Genomic DNA, 23,358 nt, shown 5'->3' with positions numbered 1-23,358 from the left:
GAAACCCAGTGACTTCTTACTCAAATATTTGAGTTGCCGTTTTGAAAGAAACCTCAATGACGAAGCAGCATTGTAAGCAGCAGACAGAGGACATTACAGCTCTGCCCTAACGTGCATACATAGCGGAGTATTTACTTAGACTCTACTGACCTTTTTTGGGCAGTGAAGAGTCGGATTGCATTTGTCCATATTTAATTGAGGACCACAGAGATGTTTTGCGCCAGCAAAAATGAAAGAAAATCGGCACTCAAAACTGTGCTTGCAATATATATTTCGAGGCATTCTTGTTCAGAGGCACAAAATATGAAAGGTGGGTAAATGTATCACAGTGTATCCAGCCACCGCACCGCATGTATCACCGCAGGCTGAACACTGTGTCGGAAATTTTACGAGGCAAAGCAGGTGTAAATATCTGCTGTTGTGTCAAATATACTTAGGGAGAAAATAACATTCTGAAATAGTGTGAGAGACACAAAGAGAGAGGGAAAAACTGACATATTTCATTTGTTTGACAATGTAAATACTTTAGTGACAGTGGTGAAGAACACTGCAGCAAATATAAAATGCTTCATACCAGTACGTCGCTTTACAGTAGCTCTCCGTTTAACACAACACAAGACAAAAGGAAAGCAAGCTCTGTTATTTATACATGACTTTACTTTTCTGTTCCATCAGTGACCTCCTGCTTGATGACTGATGCAGCTAGTACTACCTGCTAACAGCAATAATAATTACCCCCCATTGTCCGAGTTAAAGAGCTAGTAGTTAAAGGATGCTTCTGCAGGTCAGCTTCAACATATACTAAAACCCCCAGAGGCCCCTAATCATGCTCATTATCGACTTTAATCTTCTGGCTTTACACATGCAGCAGGGTCATAATTAACGCACTTATTACACGTTTAAATTGGTCCTCCCCCTAACACCAAATATTCTACTTGCGCTGTAACTGTGGATTTTCACTGAGGCCAGAGTACTTCAGGCAGAATCACTTTTTATTTTATCCATTTGAGGGCATTTTTGACGTGTCAGGAGTTTGAGTTTGATTACCAAATACCTAGAGAGGCTTTATGAATTTTATACGTGTAAGCACAATAGGGCTGTAGCGAAGAGAGTTTGTGTAGTTTGGAGAAACTTTTTGTATTTTTCAATTTGCATCAGTGAAGGCTTTTCTAGTACATCCAGCATGTGCCAGTGTAGAGATGTTTGTTTCGCACGTCTTTATTAATGATGCAGGAAATTATTGATTGTTGAAAACTGAAATTATGACAAGAAACCAACATTAGCCTTTACATTTAAGTGCCTATGGCATAAGCCACTTTTGATAAATCTTACTTATCATTCATCGTCCAGTTTACATCTAAGCTACTGACTTTGAGAAGTAAGTCTTTTTCTGAGAAACATGTACTCATCTATAGTATAAAATGACCATAACATGTCAGTGGTGGGTTATTAAGTTTACAGATTAATATCAAGAGGTTATTTGTATGGACTGATCCGCCAGGTAATGCATGTGTTGTGCTCAGTGACGCCACCATTACTGCTATGGCGACATGAGCACCTTTACTCTAACAAAGCAGAGATGGTTGGTTTGCCCCCTCTTAAAGATATGTGAATGTGGAAGTACTTCACTCACATTAGTGTGGAATTAGTTATCACACAGGCCTTGGGGGGAAATAAGAGTGCAGAAGAGGAAGTGCTGTGGAGTTATTAGAGGAATGAATGAGCAGGAACTAGAGGACCACAATAGAAATAAGTTATCCTTTAACTTCATTGTGTTATCCTCGATATATTCAATATGTTGCTGTGTATGATCTGTTTCATATAAATATATATAGATATGCCAAATAAATCATGGAGGAATTATTTTCTTTCAATGCAATTAATGATTTTTTTGTATTTTCATTGGATGAAACACATCATTTAATTAAGAATCTGAACATTTACTCAAGTTTGCTACTTAAGAATAATTTTGAGGTACTTTCCAAATGATCCAAAACCCAGGGATTGGATTTACTGTCATTTGTGATTAAGAAACTAAGCACTTATTCTCCATTTTGTTTTCAATAAAGACTATTGTGAGAGCAGCTGATCAACAGCACAGCCTATCAAAACTGGACTAAATTCAAAAATACATTTTCTGGATTATAATTCAGTTACTAAAATTTTTTTACATTAACCTTTTTTTCAAATGGCATGCAATGACTATATTATCAAGATAAAATAAGATAATCCTTTGTTAGATTTACAGCGGGGAAAGATGCTATATTGTTGCTGTGATTTCAACTGCTCGATAAAAATGCCACACTGGATGTTAATGCGGTGTTCATCAGATCCTGACGAACAGACTGTATTACTTACTGACACAGACAGATCCCACCACTTACTGCTCCCAGCACTGCCGCCATGCTGGGACTGAAACAAACTAGCTGTTGGTTCATTTCGGACACCGCCAGAAGGCTCCGAGTCCATCCAACAGCCCCACATGGCGGCCCCGCTCACGACTACTTGGGGGGTGTTCACATTATTAACAACCTGCAGTGGTCCGATAACACTGTGGCAATAGATTAAACTGGGCAGTGCTGGCTGTTCTTACTGAGCAGGCTCACGTTATTTAATGCAGCCTTTCTTAATCCCACACACTGTCACTGAAAAGTCAGCCAAAAAGTCCATCTGGTCCCAACACAATTATACTTCTTATACTTGTACTTCTTCAGTGTATTAAGTTCTGGAACTTTTGAAAACGTTTTTGAGGTCCTTTTGACGAGGAGAGTGAAAAAAAAAGAGCATAAAAAAATGTTTTATGTGCCTCTTTTGAGAATAAGCAACAATCAGTTGAACGTGATTTCTCGAGACATATAGTAAATCTTAATTGGCCCCTTAACCACCGTGTGGTTTTTATCAATTTCTCTTGAGGACCAGTAATTTGTAACAGCACTGATTGAAAATATCTCCTCCCACTTAAGCCTCTACACTGTCTCCCCCATCCCTCCCTCCTTTGCTACTGGCACACATGTCGCATTTTCATTACAGAGACGAGGACGCCAGTTAACAGGCCGAAGGTTCTAGCGAACAGCATGCAGAGCACTGCGACTGTAATAGCATTTTCATTTTTGGTTCAAGAGCTTGGACACGCACACCTACTTCTATAAATGCATAAGTGACAGAAAGTCTGTGATTTTCAGTAGCAGCTCCCTTCAACAAATTTTCGAATCGAAAAACTGGCCTTTCACTTGAGACAATGTTCTACGAGGGAATATTTTAGTGAGAAGCCAAACCGTTTTTTGTATGCGCTCCAATTTGGAATTTCAAATTGCTTTTGCCGCTGTTGTCGCTCATGCAAACTCATCTGTTTCACATTAAAAGCTGTTCGGCTGGCAGAATACTTTCCCTGGTCTTTTGTTGTGAAACATCCGCAGGAAGTGTTGCAGCTATACCCATTAATACATTATGGCAAAATTGAATTGGTTAGAGTTTGTAAATCATGACGTAGAAAATTATATCGGTGTTAAAAAAGCAAATGTAGCTTTCAGTTTCAATTTTCAATTTTATTTGCATCGCCCGATATCACAGTCAATCTGTCAACATACGACATCTTCTATCTTTGGACCCTCACATTGGTTATGTAAAAACTCCCCGAAAAAACATGGGGGGGGTGGTGGGGGAGACACCTTAGGACCTCTCTCCCAGGATGGGCAGAAGTGCAATAGATGTCATATGTACAGAATGATTTATTACCTTATTTACTCCCCAACTTTTACACACGACCAGCCTGTATTTTCTCGAGCCCATAATAGTCAATATTTCAGTCTGGATTAAAGAGGTGGACCGACCGATGGATAGACCGACATTGCCATCCCCAGAGCCACACCTCTAGTGGGGCTGAAAAAAATAACAAATCAAAGGTCGAAGTGTGGCTGAAAGCTGCACAGAGGTGCAGATTGGAGTGGGTAATTGGGTTCAGTAGTATTAGCAACCCTTTCACATTGCATGATTCAATATCAGTATAAAGGGTAGATCTTTCACCATTACGGCTCAGATGTGTTGCTCACTTATGGCACCGTCTTCCACTGCAGAGCTGCGTATAGGTTGGGAGAGAAGATTGGGATCATTGGGGGCAGGGAGTCTTTGTTCCAGAACGGAGCACCAGCCAGAAAGTGAGCTGTGAAAGCCAGAAATGTCAGCGTTGTCGAGTCATTGGTATTGATCAGCAAAGATATCAATACCCTGCACATATTATAGTCAGAGGGCTGATTGTATCTGTAACTGTCAGGTGAAGCGTTTCGAGGTTGCTTTCCTGATAAGCTTGTTCACCCAACCAACAAAATAGATTCATGAGCTTTTCTTTCTGATCTGCTGTCCCTGTGGTTCGGCTTTGGGTACGTTCAGGCAACAAACACTTCCTGGTTAAGGTTATAATGACAAATCATGGTCATGCTTCAAAGACACCATTAATGAGTGTTTGTAGAAGACGTGACGCAAACACTTTGTACGATGGTACCCAGATCCAGACACACTTAATTTTCCTACCACTATAAGTACATCCCACCACTTCCTGCTGCCGCTCAGTACTACATGTAAACATGTAAACAACCAATGCTGTCGTTCTCGGGAGAGGACAGTCTGCTTTTCATGTTCTTCTTGACAGAAGTGGGGTTTTTTCTTTTTTTCAAAATGCAGAAATGGATCTGGAACAAGATCAGATACAGACTGAACTCCTCAGTGGATCCGACTGACATTGGTGGGAAATTCATTCAGCACAGCAGAAAGGATGATGTACTGTAGTGACAGATCCGCCATCCCGGCAGATGTCAGAATAATGATTGTCAGAAATTGAACAAAGAGAGTGTCCTTATGCCATGCAGTTGAATAAGACCGTTTGCACAAGGAAACGATTGTCTCCTAGTTGTGTGCTAAATCTGTGAAATCCTTGGAGGATTCTTTCACACTGTAAGCCATTTTGTTGCCATGTGTCGTAGCCCTTCAGTACACAAGCAGCCTTGCCCTCTGATCTCTATTTGTAGCTCATATTTTCACATCTACATAAAGAACAAAATGTATCGCTCTGGTGTAAAAACTGCTACAAAAAACCTGAACGTAGAGAATCATCAGCATCACGGTAGACATATTTATGTCTACGAAATGCAAATGGGTTGTTTTATTTCATTCGAGGCTTCCCACACCTTCCCCGGTGCTCATGATTAATGGGGCCGACACTTCCTTTTGGATGGAAAACTTCCCTGACAAAACACATTAATACTATTAGACCTGTTTTACATTCTCTTCCTGGCTACATCTAGCTATCAGTGGAAGTGCAGGAAAAAACATTTGTCTGCATGCAAAATGACCTCATCAGAAAATGGAGACAAAGATCGCCAGCATCATGGGAACATGTATTCTGTGTTGACAAATGCGCAAATTCCCATTTAATTTCATCGGAAGCATCCCACATCCTCCGCTTTGTTAATGATTAATGGGACAGACGTCTCATTTTGGACGGGGAACGTGCCTGACAACACACATCAATAATCAGAGCTGCTTAACATTCCGTTCACCTTGCTATCCGTGCAAGTGCAGGAAAGAAAACATTTGACTTCATGCAGAACGGTTTGAGGTTTTCCATTCCAAAGAAAACATCAAAACCAATTTTCAGGTGAGGCTGGAGCTGCAAGCTATCCATTAGTTTGGTTTTATTACATCAGGGGCTTTTCCTATCTGAAAATCTGATACTGCGCTGGGAAGAGCAATTGGTTTGTACAAACTGTGCCGTTTACCTCCATTCATGTGTGTTGGTTTCATTACCATATTCATGTATTTTCTTCTTTTTGCTGTAGGCCTGAACAATATAAGGAAAATATCTAACTGTGATTTTTTAGGGCTGATGTTGCCATTTCACTTGCAATAATTTGTTTTATGATTTAGGCCGGTAGTTGTAGTCAACATTGTATTCAGCATGAGATGATTCATATCAAATATTATCACAAGCTCTTCCTACAGAATCAGATGAAATATAGCACATGGAAAACAAGCAAACTCGCCTTTTAGTTTTTAATAGCAAAACTAAAACTAAATAACTGTTATTACTGTAAAATTTGTCCGTAATACCCTGAAAGGAGAATTTTTCCAACTCCCCAAAACACATAGTATCACACAGCCATAAAATAGGGGAAGAGGGCAACGGTTTCTTCCACAATAAAAGTACCCAATGATACATTTGACAGCTCTGCAGACAGACTGCACCATGAAGGTCCAAATTCAGAGCTTTCAGGGTGAAAAGCTTAAAACAGAAATATGAGATGCTTAAGTTTAACTGGAAGGTTCCAACATTTACACTCCTCAACTGCCGAGCTACCTGCTTCTCTTCACGATGACATCTGTATTTTCACTGAATCTCAATCTGTCATCAACACCTGTGCTACGAATGACGGCCTATTGTTGACATCATCATCATTATCATACATTAAAATCCAAAAAAAGATCTTTTGCACCAGTCCGCAAATTCTTGCATCATAGGTCTGTTTGATTGATCTGACGGACGGACGGAGAAAAGACACGATAAGCACATTTTCAATATGTTGATTCTTGTAAATACTGATCAGATTAAAAAACGAAATAGAGGAGGAAGGACAAAACCCTGCAGTGAGCCATGCAAAGTGATTCAGATACTCGAACTATTTATAACTACTGTCTGAGTCCTGTTAGTGAGAAATCTACTAATCCATCATTCTGATGAGTTGATCATCTAAATGGAAATAAGATGTACCGGATTTGCATTGAGGTTGCATTGTCCTCAAAAAGAAGTCAACAAAAAGGTAATCCTACAAATGTGCTGTTTTGTTCTAAATGTTCATGTACAGAGTTCAAAATAATATAGCTGACACGCAAAGTGAGAGCTGCTTCAGTTACATCCATCATTTGTGATTCAACAATTTTCTGCAGAGTTTTCATTACTGGTGATGTTGATGCTATGGGCCGCCAGGCATTGAGGATTTTAGGTCTACTGATCTTCGGTATTGGAATGATGTTAAAATTCTTCCTCGGAGTCTAAGGAGAGCTGGAATACATCACTCAGATCATCAGCACAGTCTCCTAATGTCCTTCCACATATTCCATCTGGTCCCTTGGCTTTGTTCACTTTGATCCCTTTCGATTTCATTTGATAGTGAGTCAGAGCTGGGGGGAATTGTTCGGCATCATAGTGGGAAGGTTCATCTCAGACTGCAGTGCTCTATGCTTTTTATCAGTGAATCCAGCCGGATGTGAGTAAGAAGCTTCACAGGGAGTCGACACACCGGGGAAACTTTATTGCTCCTGGCAACTGCAGGTACATGGATGGGTGTGACAGACGTGACAAATAAGAGTCTGCAGCAATCAGTGGCAACATGATGAGAGAACGTCTAAGTGGGTGGCTAATACAATTGAGCAATAACAAAGTTGGAGATATAATAAGCTGCTGAGCCAGGGCAAATGAGTAAAGGTCCATTAGAGCTGTGTTAATAACAATAAAGCTAACGGCAACAAGTGCATAAAAGAAGCAGGGGATGATGTAAATGGAAAAAAATCAATCTTGAATATCTGCTGTTTTGTAGCAGTGTGGCAATCACCGCAATAATTCACAAAGCAACGAGGACACAGAGAGCATTTCTTTCCCCACACATGTTGCCATGCACTAGTGACTAATGAATGAGTGTGTCATCAAAGTCCACATGAGATTACATGTCCAACACATGCTAAGCACATGCAGTCAAATTATTTTCCATCCATGAACATCCATGAAATTTGACACACACATTCGTGTTCCCCTTAGGATGAATTGTAATGACTTTTGTGATGATGGTGTACATGGTGAACATTTCACCTCCTTAACATCTGCATGTTTGCATGCTAACATCAGTATTGGGCTGAGAGGATAGCGCTGTGCTTGAGTACAGCCTCAAAGGGCCACTATAGCTTGGCTTAAGACTCGCCTCATTCGAACTGGATAGGGAAGGTGGGGTGATTTTAATCCTGTCCGAAGCACAAATGTGGGTAATCTTTCACCCCAACACTATTAATTACAGCCGCACTTACCTACTAGACACACTGGCTCTCCTTCAATTGTATCCCTTTTGTCTGCATGAAGAGCTGCTTGTTCTACTTCTTTACTTCTCTTTTTTTTTAATCAGCTCAGTGTTCATTTTTTTGTGTGGAAATGAAGTAATCAGAGATGTTTTTTCTCAATGGTCTCTCAATACCCATCCTAAAAACCAAAATTTTTAAAATGGCTCACAAATTATATTATATTAAGGACATTATATTATTTTTTATAAAGGGTTAGTGAGAGAGCACTTTTGGGGGGACTATTTTCAGCTGCGGATTAATACACATTTAGTGCACTGTTCAGTATTTACAGCAGCGCTTAATTGGTGTACGTGCAATTTACTTAAAATAAAGTACAGTGTTCATGTTCATCGTAATGAATGAACATGTCAGTGCAACCTGCATTACCGTACCATGTTAGCGCTGTCGTTGTGAACGTGTTGCAGGCTAGCGTTAGCATTCAGCTCAAATAACCACTGTGCATAGTTAGAGACACAATACTGCTGTTTGGTCTTCTCAAGGGATTTATTGACAATAAGAAAGATATCTTACTCTTTAACAAATAGAAGGTTAGAGTGCCTGCAGTGGTTTCCAGCCTTCATGTCAAAAGCAAATGGTCACTTTTGTTAAGTCATTGTTTTTGATGATAAAGGGCAGTTTTGTTCTCTCTGATGTCCTGTGTGAGGATGCTGGTCACATACTCAAATCAGGACGTATAAACATCAATTGCTAGAAAAGCACACTATGCCAGTTTGAAAAGAATGTATAAATAACACATTGCTGCCAGGCAGAAATGAACCCTCTCACCTTCAAAATGTCAGGACACGGAGAAAACGGCTCCATTTTAAATTTGACCACTCTGCATCTCCTATTTTGTCCTCTGGATTTTGAAAAGGTTTCATGAAACCAGGGGTCACGCGCTGTTTCCAGCCCTCTGAGAACCACAAATAAAAGCATACAAATCAAAAGACTGTTTGATGTTTTCTTTTTATAGTTACCATGGTTTTAGCTTCTCAATTTTAAGAGCACAAAAAGTACTGGTGGTTACACTGTATTTTTAAATAATCCACCTTCAGTTTAATGAACTACATCTGACAACTGACGATTGGTGAACTGACTTAGGAGACCTTCCTCCATATATTTAAATCTTGTGAGAAGACCTCGCCCCCACACCTTCCACATCTCTCAATGAGCCCTAGCATCCTCTTTATGTGCTCGAGCAAGAACTGAAAGTCAATATCTGTGAAAATGAAAAACTCTCCGTCAAAGCCAGAGACTAGATTCATAGATGTGATGCCATCGAATGTGAAATCTGGAGCTTTTTCATTTTTTATTCCCTGAGTGATATTTTTAGTTATGGAGCGGAAATTTCACAGAAAATCCCTCTGGATTTCGTGTGTGTTGCCTTTAACATCTCTTCTTATTCATCCCGTCTGGTGCATTTTCAGCGATTGAATGTTGATGATAAAAGAGATTCTTTGACATAATATTCTTCATGTTAAGAAAGTGGACCGTTAATCTCCTTTAATTTTACATGAATGGTTTCTACGGCCCTTTTTTTTGACACAGAATACATAACATGTCTGGCTTCATCTTCGTCTTGGTAATGTCTATTTTGTTACACCGGTGCACAAGCTCTGGGTAGACTTTGAACTGGGACTCTCATTTGCTCACATGCTGCATGTAAAGTATTTTTTTGATATTCCTAAATTCATCCATGAATGACCATTTATATAAAAAAAAGGGGGGAGACAGCTGGTCTTATTATTCATGCAAGGTCTCTTTTCACTTTTTGTTCTCTTTTTTTTAACCTCTTTTGCTTTACATAAGGGAAAAATATTTAATATAGACCGATCTAACAAGAGCAGATGATCCTCAACCACTTAAAATGGACTCACTCCGTGTGCTTCTTGGTGCGTTACTGATTTTAGTTTATAGATGATAATTGGGACGTACGTTAATAGAGTGTTCCTGACAACAAGCCGTGCATTTGATTTCTTTCTGTGCGTGTTTTACCTTGTGCTGCTGCCGTCGTGACTTTTAAGCAAAAGTTACTCAGGCGCTTATGAAGACGTGACGCTGACATGTTGAATCGCCGTCACATTCGTGTACTGAGGGGCATGTTTGTGTCAAGTGTCAGCGTTATTTCTTAGAGAGCATGCTCTCTCGGCTCAGCGGAGATACCTTTATCAAGTGTATAATGCAGTACATATAGGAGTCTTAAAAACTGCAGAATTTTATTTCTTAAATTGCTCTCAAGAAGCACGGCTAAGCCGGGGAGAAAAACAATTTCCACACAACAGAAAAAAAGGAAAACACTTCACTGTAACTACACCCTGCAAAGTTGATGACTTCTCAAAACTGAAGATTAGGGTGAAAATCACAGCTCGCCCACTGCTGCTTGCCACCCCCTCTCTTTCTCCCTCCCTCCCTCCCTTCTGAAGTGTGAACAGATGCTTTGCTGTCTCAGCTTAGCGAACTTTGATCAGCGTGGGGTTGCCAGCCTTCACTCGGACAAGGTCGCGGAGAACGAGATGATGGCCGGCGTGTTGTCAAAAGTGGGGAGTTGCCACCTGTTTGAGAATACATTCTGCTCGCCCTCACAGCTAGCTGAACCCTTAATGCCAGGGGGCTTCACGATGATTGAGTCAACAGCCTTCTGTATAGACATAGGCCTATTCATTGAAGTGTCTATTATAAGTGTCCCCAGGTATTCTTGTCAACCTTGCTGCAGACAATAACCAACCTTGGGCGGCATGCAAATCCGCTGTGAGTTACGGAGCTCCAAACAGCAGACGGGATCACTTATAAGCCTTCCTGTGCATTGGCCTGTGTCCGTGCTGCTGATAAACGGCTGTACGGTTTGTTTTTCTGCTCTGATAGGGAGAATGAAATCAACAGCAAGCTTTGTCGCTGCGCAGCCTTTCTCAGTCTTAACTCCAATCCTCTTTGCTTCCCTCCAGGGTGGAATTTCGAATGACCTGATCAATTTCTAATCAGGAAAGACTCACAGCCTTTCTCTCATAGCGATAGACTTTCCCACAAATCTTTTATACGGAGGGCTCACTTGGAAATTGTTGAGAGCAAAAGGGCAGGTATGCTTGTTCATATTTCCTCACGTGTGGCGATGATAGCACTTTATCTCCAGCGTGGATCTGCCCTTAGCTAAATATATAGAAGTATTTGTGGAATCCTAAACACAGCTGCACATCAGAATGAAACCCGGGCCCTGTTTAAAGGCAGCGAGAGGTGGCCTTTTCATGTTGAAAATGAAACCCCAGGAGGTCCGCCTGCTTTTGTCAGTCATGAAAAGCCGGTGTCTGAATGAAAAAAAAAAACACTCCCCTGCTCTGTTTTATTCTGGGAATTTTGTCTCCAGCGGGTTCCTGACTAACTGTAAATATGCTCTGTAGTAGTTGAACATGGTTTAAAGCAGTGGTTCCCGACCCTTTTTGGCAGACGTAGCCCCACAGCCCAGGAACACCTGGAGAGAATTTCTTCAAATTTGGCACAAACATCCGCTTCCTCTCAAGGATGAACTGATAGATTTTGGTGTTCAAAGGTCACTGTGACCTCACAAAACAGGTTTTCTGCAAATAACACAATAATTCATATGCTAATTACGACAATGTGACACAAACGTCTGATAGGATAAAAGGATGAAGTGATGACATTTCAAACAGGCATGGCTGTAAACTGCAACTTGACTGGTTGGCAGAGGCCATACAACCACGAGGCGGAAAGTGTGTTCACACTGAAGAACCAGCCAGTGTCGTAAAAATAACATCAGCAAGATATCTATACTGCTTTTTCCAGAATTCAAAATGAGTAAAATAAAAGCTGACAGAACGCAGGAACATGAATAAGGTCACAGCGACTACAGTTCACAACATCTCGCCTCATACCGACACAACATCTCGCCTCATACCGACAGAAACTCATCATTGATCAAATTAATTCACAAAAAAACGCTACAAAAGGTATCATGTAATATCGTAATATATTGTTAGGCTGTGTGCAAGTTGCCCACAGGCCCTATTTGTGGCCAGTGACTTGAATGTGGTAATTGTCTAAAGTGGTAAAGAAATGTTTTGGATTATATGTTTTTCGTTGTTACACACCACCCTTCATTATGGAAATGACTATTACGAGAACAACACTTTTATTTCCATGCAAGGTCATCGTATTCAACCTGTTAAAGTGCCTGCATTGGTAAATAATGCATATTTGATTAAAACATTTTTCCCCCCCGATTTTCACTCCAGAGTACGCCTGACCGCATCTAGCGGTTAATCATTAAAATGTTCAAAATCTTCCAGCTCAGCATACATTTATGGGTCAAAGATACCCTCCGCAAACATTAAAAAGGTTAATATTAAACTCTGTGTGTCGCTAGAGAGGTTGAATAACAGCTTTTTCCAAGTTCCACCAGTGAAACAAAAAAAAAGTTCAATAAATGAATAAAAACTCCTTTAAATTAACAGTTTTTACATTTTAATTGGATGCATATTAAGTGTAAACTATTTCTCTATAATGTACACTTATAAGAATGAATTTGAGTTTGACACAGGATCAATGACTCATTCTGGTGTTACGCCAGTTTGTCAATGACTTGTGCATTTAGACTCATTTTATCTCAGTTAAAAGCCGTTTCTAGTTATTGACATTTGCTGAACATGGGAGGGCTTTTGCTTGTTCTTTTTTTTCCAGGAGAACTGCAATCATTTCCACAATCGATCCGTACAATTGTTGGCGTTTGATTGTGGTTATAAGAGCTTAGAGACTTTAACACGTCTTGTGTAATTTGGCTTGGAAGAAAAACAGAGCAATAAACAAAGCTCTAATAGCGACACAGTCCATGGCGATGCGCAGAAAATAGTAGTGTGATGTTACATAAACGTAGACAGTTTCATCTTGGAGCTGCTAGTACTGTGAAATTACAAGACCAGTGTTAGAATTTACACTCCCTTTTGTATTTAAAGTTAAACCGTTTTAGAGCCACAAGCTGTTTCTTTCCTGTCTCTCCCAGCATGTGTGTCACAAAAACGCCCTTTTATTTGCATTCCAGGTGGATCATTGAAGAATGGAGGTCACACGACTCATTCACTTCTCCGAGTCAACATCTGAGCAGTCAGTAAAAACTGGCTGCATCTGCACCTAACCAGAGTCCGTGGATTTACCTTCCTTTGGTTTTTGCAAAGAAGCCACATCAATGAATTTCATTATGGACATTCATGAACCCGATCCTGTGTTGTCTGCATAAGAACAGGATATGCTCATTGGACAGCAGTGATATATTTGATCCCGGCCCATTGATTTTGACAACATGTCTCTCCCCAAGCGGAGGAAAATCCGGACTTTTGCCTTGCTGTTTTGCGTCATTACATTTACAACATTTCTGTTCAGTTACACTTTCAGGGACCCGTCGGTCTACTTCTTCAAGCACGCTTTTCGCCTGTCGGATAACTTTTTCTCCAAAGGACTTTGTGCCTGCCAGCAGTGCATGACGGAGGTGGAGGATGACCCCTGGTTTGCTGAGCGCTTCAATCAGTCCAACCATCCTCTGATGACCAGGGAGAACAGCGTCCTCTCTGATGAAACCTTTAAATGGTGGCAGGTAAGACTCGGGGGGGGGGGGGGAATGTGTTCGGGGGATTTGCGGTGCTATCCCACAGAAGATTAAAAGAATGGGAAAAACAAACATGCACATTCAGCGTCTGAGAGCAGACGAGGTGCTGAAAAGACAGATCATGAATAAAGAACAGAGATCACACGCTGCTGTAATGCTCCTAAGAAGTGTTTGTTTTCGCCACATCGATTGTTTTGAATCCATGGGATCTTAACCACGATCAAGTTGTGAAGCAAACTCCCACGCACAATTTGTTCTCATTTAACAAGGGAGATGGTGGAAATGGAAATTGTTGTTTACTCTCCCCATCTTTTCCCACATCTATAGACGAACAGAGATATTTTCCATCATGACTTGAAGCAATAGGTGTATATGTATAGATGTTACCACAACTATATTTACTATAGTTCTTCCTGAATTAATGTAACTACGCCCCTTCTGCTTATCACGATATTCCAAAGAATAGGTGTGGATATGTTACAATAGCCCCTGGATAGCAAATATTATTTTATGATACATGTTAAACACTTGTTAGGTGACTAAAGCCATCATCAGTCACTATTTGTATCCGTGTGAGAGGAAATGATGCTCACTTTATTGCAGAGTTAGACAGAATTGGCCAATCATCCACAGGGATCACAACCAACATAAAAATGAATCCAGAAGTATTAAATACAATAGCTGTTTCAGTGTTTTATGGAAGCTTGCGTGTTCCAATCCACTGATGTAAATTGAATTCACGTCAGCTGTATAACTTATTACGTATAGCCTTAATTAAATTCTCTCTCTATATATATATATATATATATATATACTGTACTTTCTGTACGCCACATTATCAGAGAACAGCTCTCTAAATTAGAAAAGCCTATTCACAAAATGTATGTCACACAATTATCCTACCTTTGTCTGGAAGGCATCCAGTACCTTAGGCTTTCCCACATTCACCTCACACCATGTCCAATTAGAGGCAAGAATAGAAAAATTACTGCAAGGTTGCCTCTTGTCACTGCTCATTTCAGGAGATGCTTCTCACCAGGAGCTTGATGAGGCAAGTGTCACATATCAACGGCAGCCCGGCCAGATGGTTCGGTCTGCGTTGCTGCCAGGCAAGGGCATGACCTCCAGGTGGACCCGGATTCTTTCCTCCGAGGGGATGTCAGGGCTTACATGCTACACGGCTAAATGTAATTTCCGTAGAGGAGAGTTTCGAATTAGGCAGAAAATGTGTTGGGTAATCTTGTTTTTTTGAAGATTTATACAAAAGTAGAGTTTAGCCTCAAGTTTGAAAGTCATATTTCTATAAATTATATCTTATTGCCCGTAATTAATGCTGAATCAAAGGAAAAAAAATCTTCCCCAGAATTGTATTGTCAAGGTGAAAAACCCTTTACTGTCGTACTTAAAGCATGAGTCGCTAAAACTCTGCATTAAAACTCATGAGAGATTGCAGAACATTCGGTATCCGTTCAGTGTTTCCAGCTGCCACAGCACAATATATAACAGTCTCCAGTGCACACACATTCCTGCATTTATTTTCTGTCTCTCCGAGTTCAAAGCCACCAGAAGAAGGCCATGCCAAAAGAGCCCCCGCAGACGGAGCTAAGCCGCCCCTGAGGTTATTTCAGAAATGTGCTCGGTGTCTCGGGCTCCGCTGCCCTTGTTCAATCACTTCAACTTAAAGTGGCCCTGGAGCCGTGGCTCTCTCTGAGGTCTGTCTCTGCTGTGTCACCAGTGGTTGCAGTCAGAGAGGCAGCCGGCCAACTTCTCTGACGTTGTGGAGGAGCTGTTCCAAGTCATCCCCGATGAGGTGCTGTACATGGACGCCAGCCCCAAGCGCTGCAGGACCTGCGCCGTGGTGGGGAACTCTGGGAACCTGAAGGGGGCCCAGTACGGCAGCCTCATCGACCACTGTGACTTCATCATAAGGTCAGTTAACACTTCGGTGCCTGGTGTGATTTTGAGAATATTGCAGTCACAAACTTGACATGATCTCTCATGATGACCATTGTTCCCAAAAAAGTAAATGCTGAGGTTTTTTCCTACGACAAGTTAAGGAAGGCTGATAAACAGGTTGCGAACGAACCTATAATTTAGCCACATTATCTAAACCACTTTGTTTGGAGGTGAAACTGAAAGATTACACCACGAAATACTGGTAATACTTCCTCAGTCAGGGCAGAAAGTAACCTTTGAGGACCCTGATGTTTGCTATGCCGCTTTTTTTTGTTTGTTTTTAAGGGTCATTGTGATATTGAATTATTCAATAATATCAGTGTGGAGAAGGCTTTAAACGAGCGTTTTAAACCATCGCTCAGGGAGATTTACAAAAAAAAACACAGTTGCACAGTTACGTGAATACAGAAAAATTGGATTGGATTGGTTGGGGTTGACCTCAGCATTTCTAAAATCCTGGCTATGGTCCTGCTCTCATGTTCCGGGACAAATGTGTGTGTACACTACAGCAAGCACAGTAGGTCAAAGGTGAACTGGAAAATAGTTCTGTAAATGGTGATACATGTTTACAATACATATTGAGCACCTTCAACCTGGGGGTTTATAGAAAAATAAGACCCAATTGGTTAAAACTGTACATGCAACTACTGATTATTTTCATTATTGATTGATCTGCGGATGAGATTATTTGATTAATCATTAGGTAAATCCAATGTCAGATGTATAGTGAAAAATGGTAGAACACAACCTGACATATTAAATACTTGTTCTATGGGATCTACAAACCCACAACACAATGATATTCAGTTTACTGTCTCAAAATTGTGAAAAAAAGCAAATATTAACATTTAAGCAAATTTAGCCTTATTTGGCTTTACTTTCTGAAACAATTAATAGACCTGAATTAGAGAGAGAGGGGGGCTGACATGCAACAATGTCCCCGGGACACTGTTATCACAGTGCATGCATCTTATAGGCCACTTGATACTGAGCTTCAACTGACTGGACTCATTCTTCACTCATAGGCTTTAACTTGAAATTTTTAGGTGCTTTTATTGTTTCCGTCTCCTGCAGGACTGATCGGTTCTGAAACAAATATGTGAACAGATCAGCTGCAAGGTTTCCATCACATTATATGCATTCAGCAATGTTTATTGAGTGGCAGACAAACGCTTTAATTCTGCTCACTGTGTAGAATCCACGTCTCTCTCTCACATTGATTTCTGCCACTCCGCAGCATGCGCTCAGACATTCACACACCCTTGTTCTGGGCTCCATGAAAACTTTAGAAAATTATGTTGACAAAGAAACGGATAAAAACAACAGAGTTTGAGCATTCAAATGTTTTTTTTCGGTGCCTTAGGGCGGCAGGGATCAAGAGAGGAGTTTGTAGCTCCCTGTAATCTGTTACACCAATTGCAGCTCTGCAGAGAATGAATTGGAAAAGATGGAAAACACGACAAGGAGATTTTCTGAAGGGGTTGTGGTTGTGCTCTCTGCTGCAGATTAAAGCTGTTGGCTTTGTGATAAAAAATTAAGCTAATTTGGACGTCAAAGGGTAAACAAGCATTCTCGCTCAGACTCTTATCCAATATCTCCAAGTCACAGATTTGAGTCTTGGCCGTCTTTTTGCAGGTTTAGTCTGAATAAATACTGATCTGCAGGGGTGGAATATGCAAATTCCTAAAGACAGGATTGGTATTGTTGTTTGAATATTATATAACAATTTTGGACAATGTTACAGTCTGCTGTCGTAAATAAAAATCATAGCAGCCTCCTGACATTATTTCTCCACAGAATGGATGATGTAAATGCTTGAAGAAGATACTTATCGTAGACAATAGAAAATAGCACTCGTTTTTAAGCTAAATGTATTAAGTCAATGACAGTGATAGGCTATCAGTTTAGAAATGACATGGGAACACAGTCTGGCGAGTGTGTACAGAGACTGAAAACCAATGCCTTTCATACATCCATAATGCAATTCGCCCAAAATCCTCTAAAGCCTCCTTTTTAGACCATTATGAATATTAAATGGCATCGGCCTATCAGCTAAAGCCTCTTGTTTGCTCAGCAGATTGCAGTGGTAAAATAGATTTGAATCATAAAGAGAGCCTTTTCATCCGCCTGACAAAAATAAGCTTGATGGAATTTTCAGAATGATGTTTCAATATTGTTTGAAGCACTTGTAAAAAAAAGTCATCATAAATTAGATTTGAATTATGCTTTAGTTCTTCTAAGACATACTAATTGACAAGCCGATGCATTCTTTGGACATCGGGGGGGAAACTTAAAAGTGCACACCATAACCATTTCCAGTTTGTATTTGATTTGATTGATAATAAAAAAAAGTTCATTTTCGATACCGATGCTTTTATCTACTAAATGTGAAAATATGTACAACTAACTTTATGGAGTTGGAGACACAGAGATAGTGGATTCACACTGCATCTCTCCTGTAGTTCGGACACACGGGGGAGATAAGGAAGAACAGTTTGGTCTAAACAACAAACAAAACTGGCCATGTAGGCGCTTGTCTCGCATCGTGATCAATTAAGTGTAATGGAAAGTGCAACTTCAAGGTGAGGGGCGTAATAAAACTATAATTGTGTGTAAATATGTCATGAATAACACAGCAGAAACAGATTAGACTTGATTTAAATGATGCAACATAATGGAAAAGACAAAAACAACAAAGAGAATAAGTATGTGAGTGCTTGTCTGCACACTAAATACTTCTAAGTGTCACAGATGATATTTATAATAAAACTGGAAGACGACCCACTCTACCTCTAAGCCACAGCTGCCCCATTAGGCTTCTTCACATACAATTTTTTACCAAACCACAATTTGTTTTCTTAACCTAAACAAGTAGTTTCAAATGATGACAATGTGTGTTGGACACTCATTAAATCACTTTTTCATGAGCAGTAATTTCAGACACCTAATGAAAGCGTGTGTTGCACAACTATAATTGCATTGTGGGATTGTTAGCAGAAAGTTGTGTTTGTGCCATGGACACAGCGTTCCATTGTGGGAATTTTAAAAGGTGACTAAGGTGTTGCTCAAAGACCACAGTAAAATGATTCCCCAGTCTGTCGGACACAATGGCGGAGGGAGGGGTTAAAACATCGAAATCAGACGCCAAGTTGACACCGGACACCATAGTTTGAGTCTGAGGGACAATGGTGTGGGAGCTGAGACAATAGTCACTATAGCCTAACCGCTTTTCCGAGTGACAGAAGATTCTGTTAAGATTGATGGCAAATGGGCTTCATGATGATGCGGCTGACACGAATATCTTATCAAGAGAGTAACCTGAGCGCCACTTAAATATCCGAAAGCAAATTCCACGCAGTATTCTTGCATGGCTCTTAATTCATCACAGCGTGGCTTTTGTCAACCTGCTGTGACATGTTGCCTCTGTACAAAGCCACATTACTGCACTTATCTTCTCGCCAACCCCCCTCGCTGTGACAGCAGCATGCCATTGTCTACCAATTCAATTACAGGATGGCAGGAGACAAGATTTATTCTTTGCCATTAGCAGAATAGTTTCCTGCCGGAGCATGGTGGAAATATGCAGTATTCTTCTTTATTTATTCCAGCCTGAGCATCACATTTGGAGTCGTGCTTGGTTGGAAGCCGTAGTGCTGAGCCAAAAGGTCACTCTAGCTACGCCGAAAACAAGCAGTGGAACACTACGGTGAATGCATATTTCACAAAACAAAAGGCCAGCTCTCCAGAATACATCTTCATAAAAAAACGCTGGTCCCTCCAAAATCCAGAATGATCTCGTATAATCACTCGCATCTCTTTTGAACACATGATCACATTCTCTCAGTGCCTCTTGTTTGCTCTGTGGCACAACAGCATATTTTATTTGAAAAGGAGGAGGCTGTCTTGGTTATGTGATTGTCTCATCATTCATATTTACTCTGTTGAATTGAGGATCAGCCAAGCTTATCTTCTATGCTATGATGTAAGCCCTTGCAAAAGACTTCATTAAGATGGATCTTAAAGCCAGCAGGTGTAATAGGTAGGCACATCATATTTGTGACTCAAAAATCCCCGTTTGAAATTGGCTCTGAAGCCAAGATTTTCACACAACTAATACACAAGCTTTCTAGCTTTTCCTGTCTTTTTAATTTGCCTCGTTACTGGTAGTCGTGTTATTTTTCCGTTTCTCTGTGAGTGTGTTATTACCACACCTCCTGAGGGCCCACGGACGACCAGAATACTCCTCACAAGTGCCTCTTACCCATCAACAACCTCTGACTGAGGACACAAAAGCTGCACTTTGGGTTTGTAATCAGTGCCCTAAAGCTTAAGCAGGGCTTGCGTATTGAAAGCGTGTTTTTGCATTATTCCTGCTTGTTGTTTTAGTATAGTGCTTTCAAAGATCCATCATCACTAAAATGTCCAATTAAGACTTCATTTTCGTGTGTGTTCAATCCACTCTGCAATCAATCCCGTCCTTTCTTCAGTGAACTCCATTTGTTATTGTGACACAAATAACAAATGGAGTTCAGGGGCTTGATTGCCACTTGGGCCCTACGCTACGAATGAGTGTCAGGGCGCTGTAAGGGACTTAAGAGCATCAATCAAAGGCCTATTTTGTGACATGAATTCGGATGACTGCCATTTTTATTTGTAGGCTGTTTGTGGAGTCTATCGTCTAGAATGTAACTCAGCTCCTTGTATGAATGCCCTAGTGCAGATCATTTTTATTTCTTCTTATTGTTGATGGGGAACAGAGTGAAATGTTATGTGTGCATTCGTGAGAATTCTTTTCCAACCACACAGAGTGAAACAAGAATAAAACCTTGACGTTATTGGCAGTGAATGATTCCTCCTGCAGGAAATTAGAGTAGCCTTGATTATTTCAACTGTTTCGAATGTGACAAGCTGGATTCCGAGGGTTAACTGGGGTCCCGTCATATTTACCAACGCCATGAGTTTTGATTTGTAGTTCGCTAGACACGTGTATTGTAGAGAGTGACAGTCGCTGCAAGCAGAAGGTTTGCAGAAATGGCTTTGTTAGACGTGTAATACTGAAAAGGACGAGATAGCTGAGCTGTTCTCCAACCTGCTTCATGTTGTCTTTACTGTGCACAATCTGCAAAAGCATTTGAAAGTTGTTGAAAGGCATGCTAGCATTAATAATTCTGGCTGCTTTGATAAGCCTGATTTCTTGCAAACGTAACATTTCAGAAGTCAACTTTTTGCTTCAGAAAAATGTACTCAAACTGGGCCGAATAGCTTTTGTTCAGCTTTGGCATTCATTCCTCCTTTGCCGTCTACCAAAGAAAACAATAAACCATCTCCAATTCATTTAAAATTCTACTGCCCGAGTATTAACTAAGACCAACAGGAGAGTACATATTACTCTAACTTACTTATATTACCCATAACTATAAAGATGTAGCTGCACAGCTGCAAGGGAGACCAAAGCCAAAGTTTAGCCAATTTGCAATAATAATGTTTTCATTCATATTTTTAAATCAAACCAAAGAGGAGAGCACAAACTGTGCGTGCACAATTACCGACCTCCTCGTTAAGTAAATGCTTAACAAGTGTGATGCAGACGATAACGAGCCTGAGCACTCGCTACATGCCCCCCCATTGTGCACAATGAGGGCTCCTTTAAGCCGTGGTGAGGGTTTGGCATGTGCGTTTAATTAAGACACTTCTGCATTGGCTTCACTTTTCAGAACTGAAGGATGCTGTCTGGGTTTACTCTTCCAACTCTTCACTATTAGATCAATAATTGATATTTACCTACAAGACTACGGAGCTAGGCTGCTGGTATTTCACTTACAAACCGGGTGGATAATGTCAGCGGTGGTTTCAGGACAACTGCAAGCCATCTAAAGCTTACAGGCAGAGTACCACGCTGTTCTCAAAACAACCTTGAGTGCCACATTGCAAGTTTAGTATTCGCCTTTTTATAATTACAAAGCCCGGAGCTTTAAAACCCCACCTGAGACTCTGTGCCTTCATCTCATTTGGTGATGTTGCCTCATTCTGGCCCCCACTGCCTCACCTACCTAATATAAAATGTACAGAGTGTTCATTCCTCATCATGATTATTAGTCAGCCGGAACTGCAAAGGCATTTTGAAAATGTACACACACTCGGGCTTACACAGGAGAGCAGCGAACTAGTGAGAATGTGAAGAAATGAGACAGTGCTGAAATGCCACTGACCTTTAAAGTGTTAGGTGGCTATTACATGCCGCGTGAGCCGGCTGCACCTTGAAGCATGGGTACAGCTTCCAGCATTTTGAGGACAAATTAATAATAATTAGACAAATAATGTCCAACTGCCTGCTGGCTGCCTGCTGGCAACAGCCTTGACATTAAAGGTGCCATTCATCAAGTATCAGCATCACAGTCTTACTTTTTTCACTTTTCAAGAAGAAGACAAAAAAGACGAGACTTTCCCAGAGAGTTTGCCATTTTGCTTCTTTGCATCAAAATATGTTTTTTTTTGCAAGTTTTCCATCGGTGGCGGACTTGTTGGACCGAGCAAACACAGCCTCCCTTTTTCATTCCTTTAACCACCTTCTTATAAAGGTCGGCGTTGCGATATTTTCACATATACAAAAACCTGCTGATATCCAAGTCCTTCATTATGCTTTAAAGTAGGTGTGTTTCTCCTTTCAAACAGAAATGTGGGCTTTATTTTTGGGCAATCATCTTTACTTCAGTGTTGCAAACTATTGCTTATTGGATTGTGTACGACGCACAGAGCTGGTCGTAAGCAGGAAAGAGGCCTTGTGTTGCAAAGTGCCATTAAAAACCCCTATTGAGACGCATATTACGAATGCGCTGCATACATGTCCAAAGAATGCTCCTAAACCCAGAATAATATCAGCACGTCCCACATTAATTGGAAAATGCTCCATTCGGAATAAGGCCTACTTTAAAATATCCAAACTGAATATGATCTTTACATGAGTCATATTCAGAATAACTGTGGAATATGAGCGCGTAAACAAAGTCATTGTTAGTGGAAGAGGTGTTTGTCTTCTAAATGTTTTGTGGCTGACCAGAGGTGTGTGGTCGTGAACAGTAAGGTCAGTTAGTCATCAGTTAGTGCTCACAGCAGCAGCATGCATTTAAAACTACTTCTCAGGACATTGGAGTTTAATTAGATTTTAATTGTTCTTGTAACATTCACCAGAGCATTAGAAATGCTTTGAGATAATCGTTGATCATTTTCCACATTTTTGAGACTTCCCCAAACACAAACTTTTGTTGTTTTCGGGGGAACCCAGGTCTTTACTTTAGGGCTCCCTTGTAATTTGAACTCCGTTTTTATGTTATGTGTAAATCACGAAGCACGGCGAGGCCTGATGCCAGCGCAATCAACCAAGAATCGCTTAGACATCCCAGCAGCAGCCCATAATTAGGCCCACGGCAGCCTGTTACACAAGAACGACGTTAAACTGAGCAGTGATACATTGATGTGGAACCTGATAAACGAATAAAATACCTGCCTCTGTGATGTTTCATCCATGCCTTTTCTTCAATTATCTGAAGTGAAGTCATTGATGTTTTTTTGGTGGAGTCCGTCACATCTGATGCAGGAGTCTTGTTCACTCACTGATGTTCAGACAAAGCAGTGCACCTGTTTGCAGTAAAAAGCTTCAACAAAAATCTCATTCATCAATCAATCAATGCTGTTCAACT

The 23,358-nt window shown here is 40.6% G+C and overlaps 1 protein-coding gene across 1 annotated transcript in view; it reads left to right on the top strand.

The window, feature by feature from the left end:
- Window positions 1–23,358, top strand: part of LOC116387042 (CMP-N-acetylneuraminate-beta-galactosamide-alpha-2,3-sialyltransferase 1-like) — a 49,319-nt gene that overhangs the window by 16,157 nt on the left and 9,804 nt on the right. Inside the window, exons 2-3 of the mRNA XM_031853759.1 lie at window positions 13,145–13,693; window positions 15,441–15,634. Coding sequence (XP_031709619.1) covers window positions 13,403–13,693; window positions 15,441–15,634 — 485 coding nt within the window. The 5' untranslated portion in view covers window positions 13,145–13,402. The remainder of the gene's footprint in view (window positions 1–13,144; window positions 13,694–15,440; window positions 15,635–23,358) is intronic.

Source organism: Anarrhichthys ocellatus, unplaced genomic scaffold (assembly GCF_004355925.1).
Source record: "Anarrhichthys ocellatus isolate YVR2014 unplaced genomic scaffold, GSC_Weel_1.0 scaffold14, whole genome shotgun sequence".
Classification (NCBI taxonomy): Eukaryota; Metazoa; Chordata; class Actinopteri; order Perciformes; family Anarhichadidae; genus Anarrhichthys; species Anarrhichthys ocellatus.
This window is presented reverse-complemented; position numbering and strand designations above follow the sequence as displayed.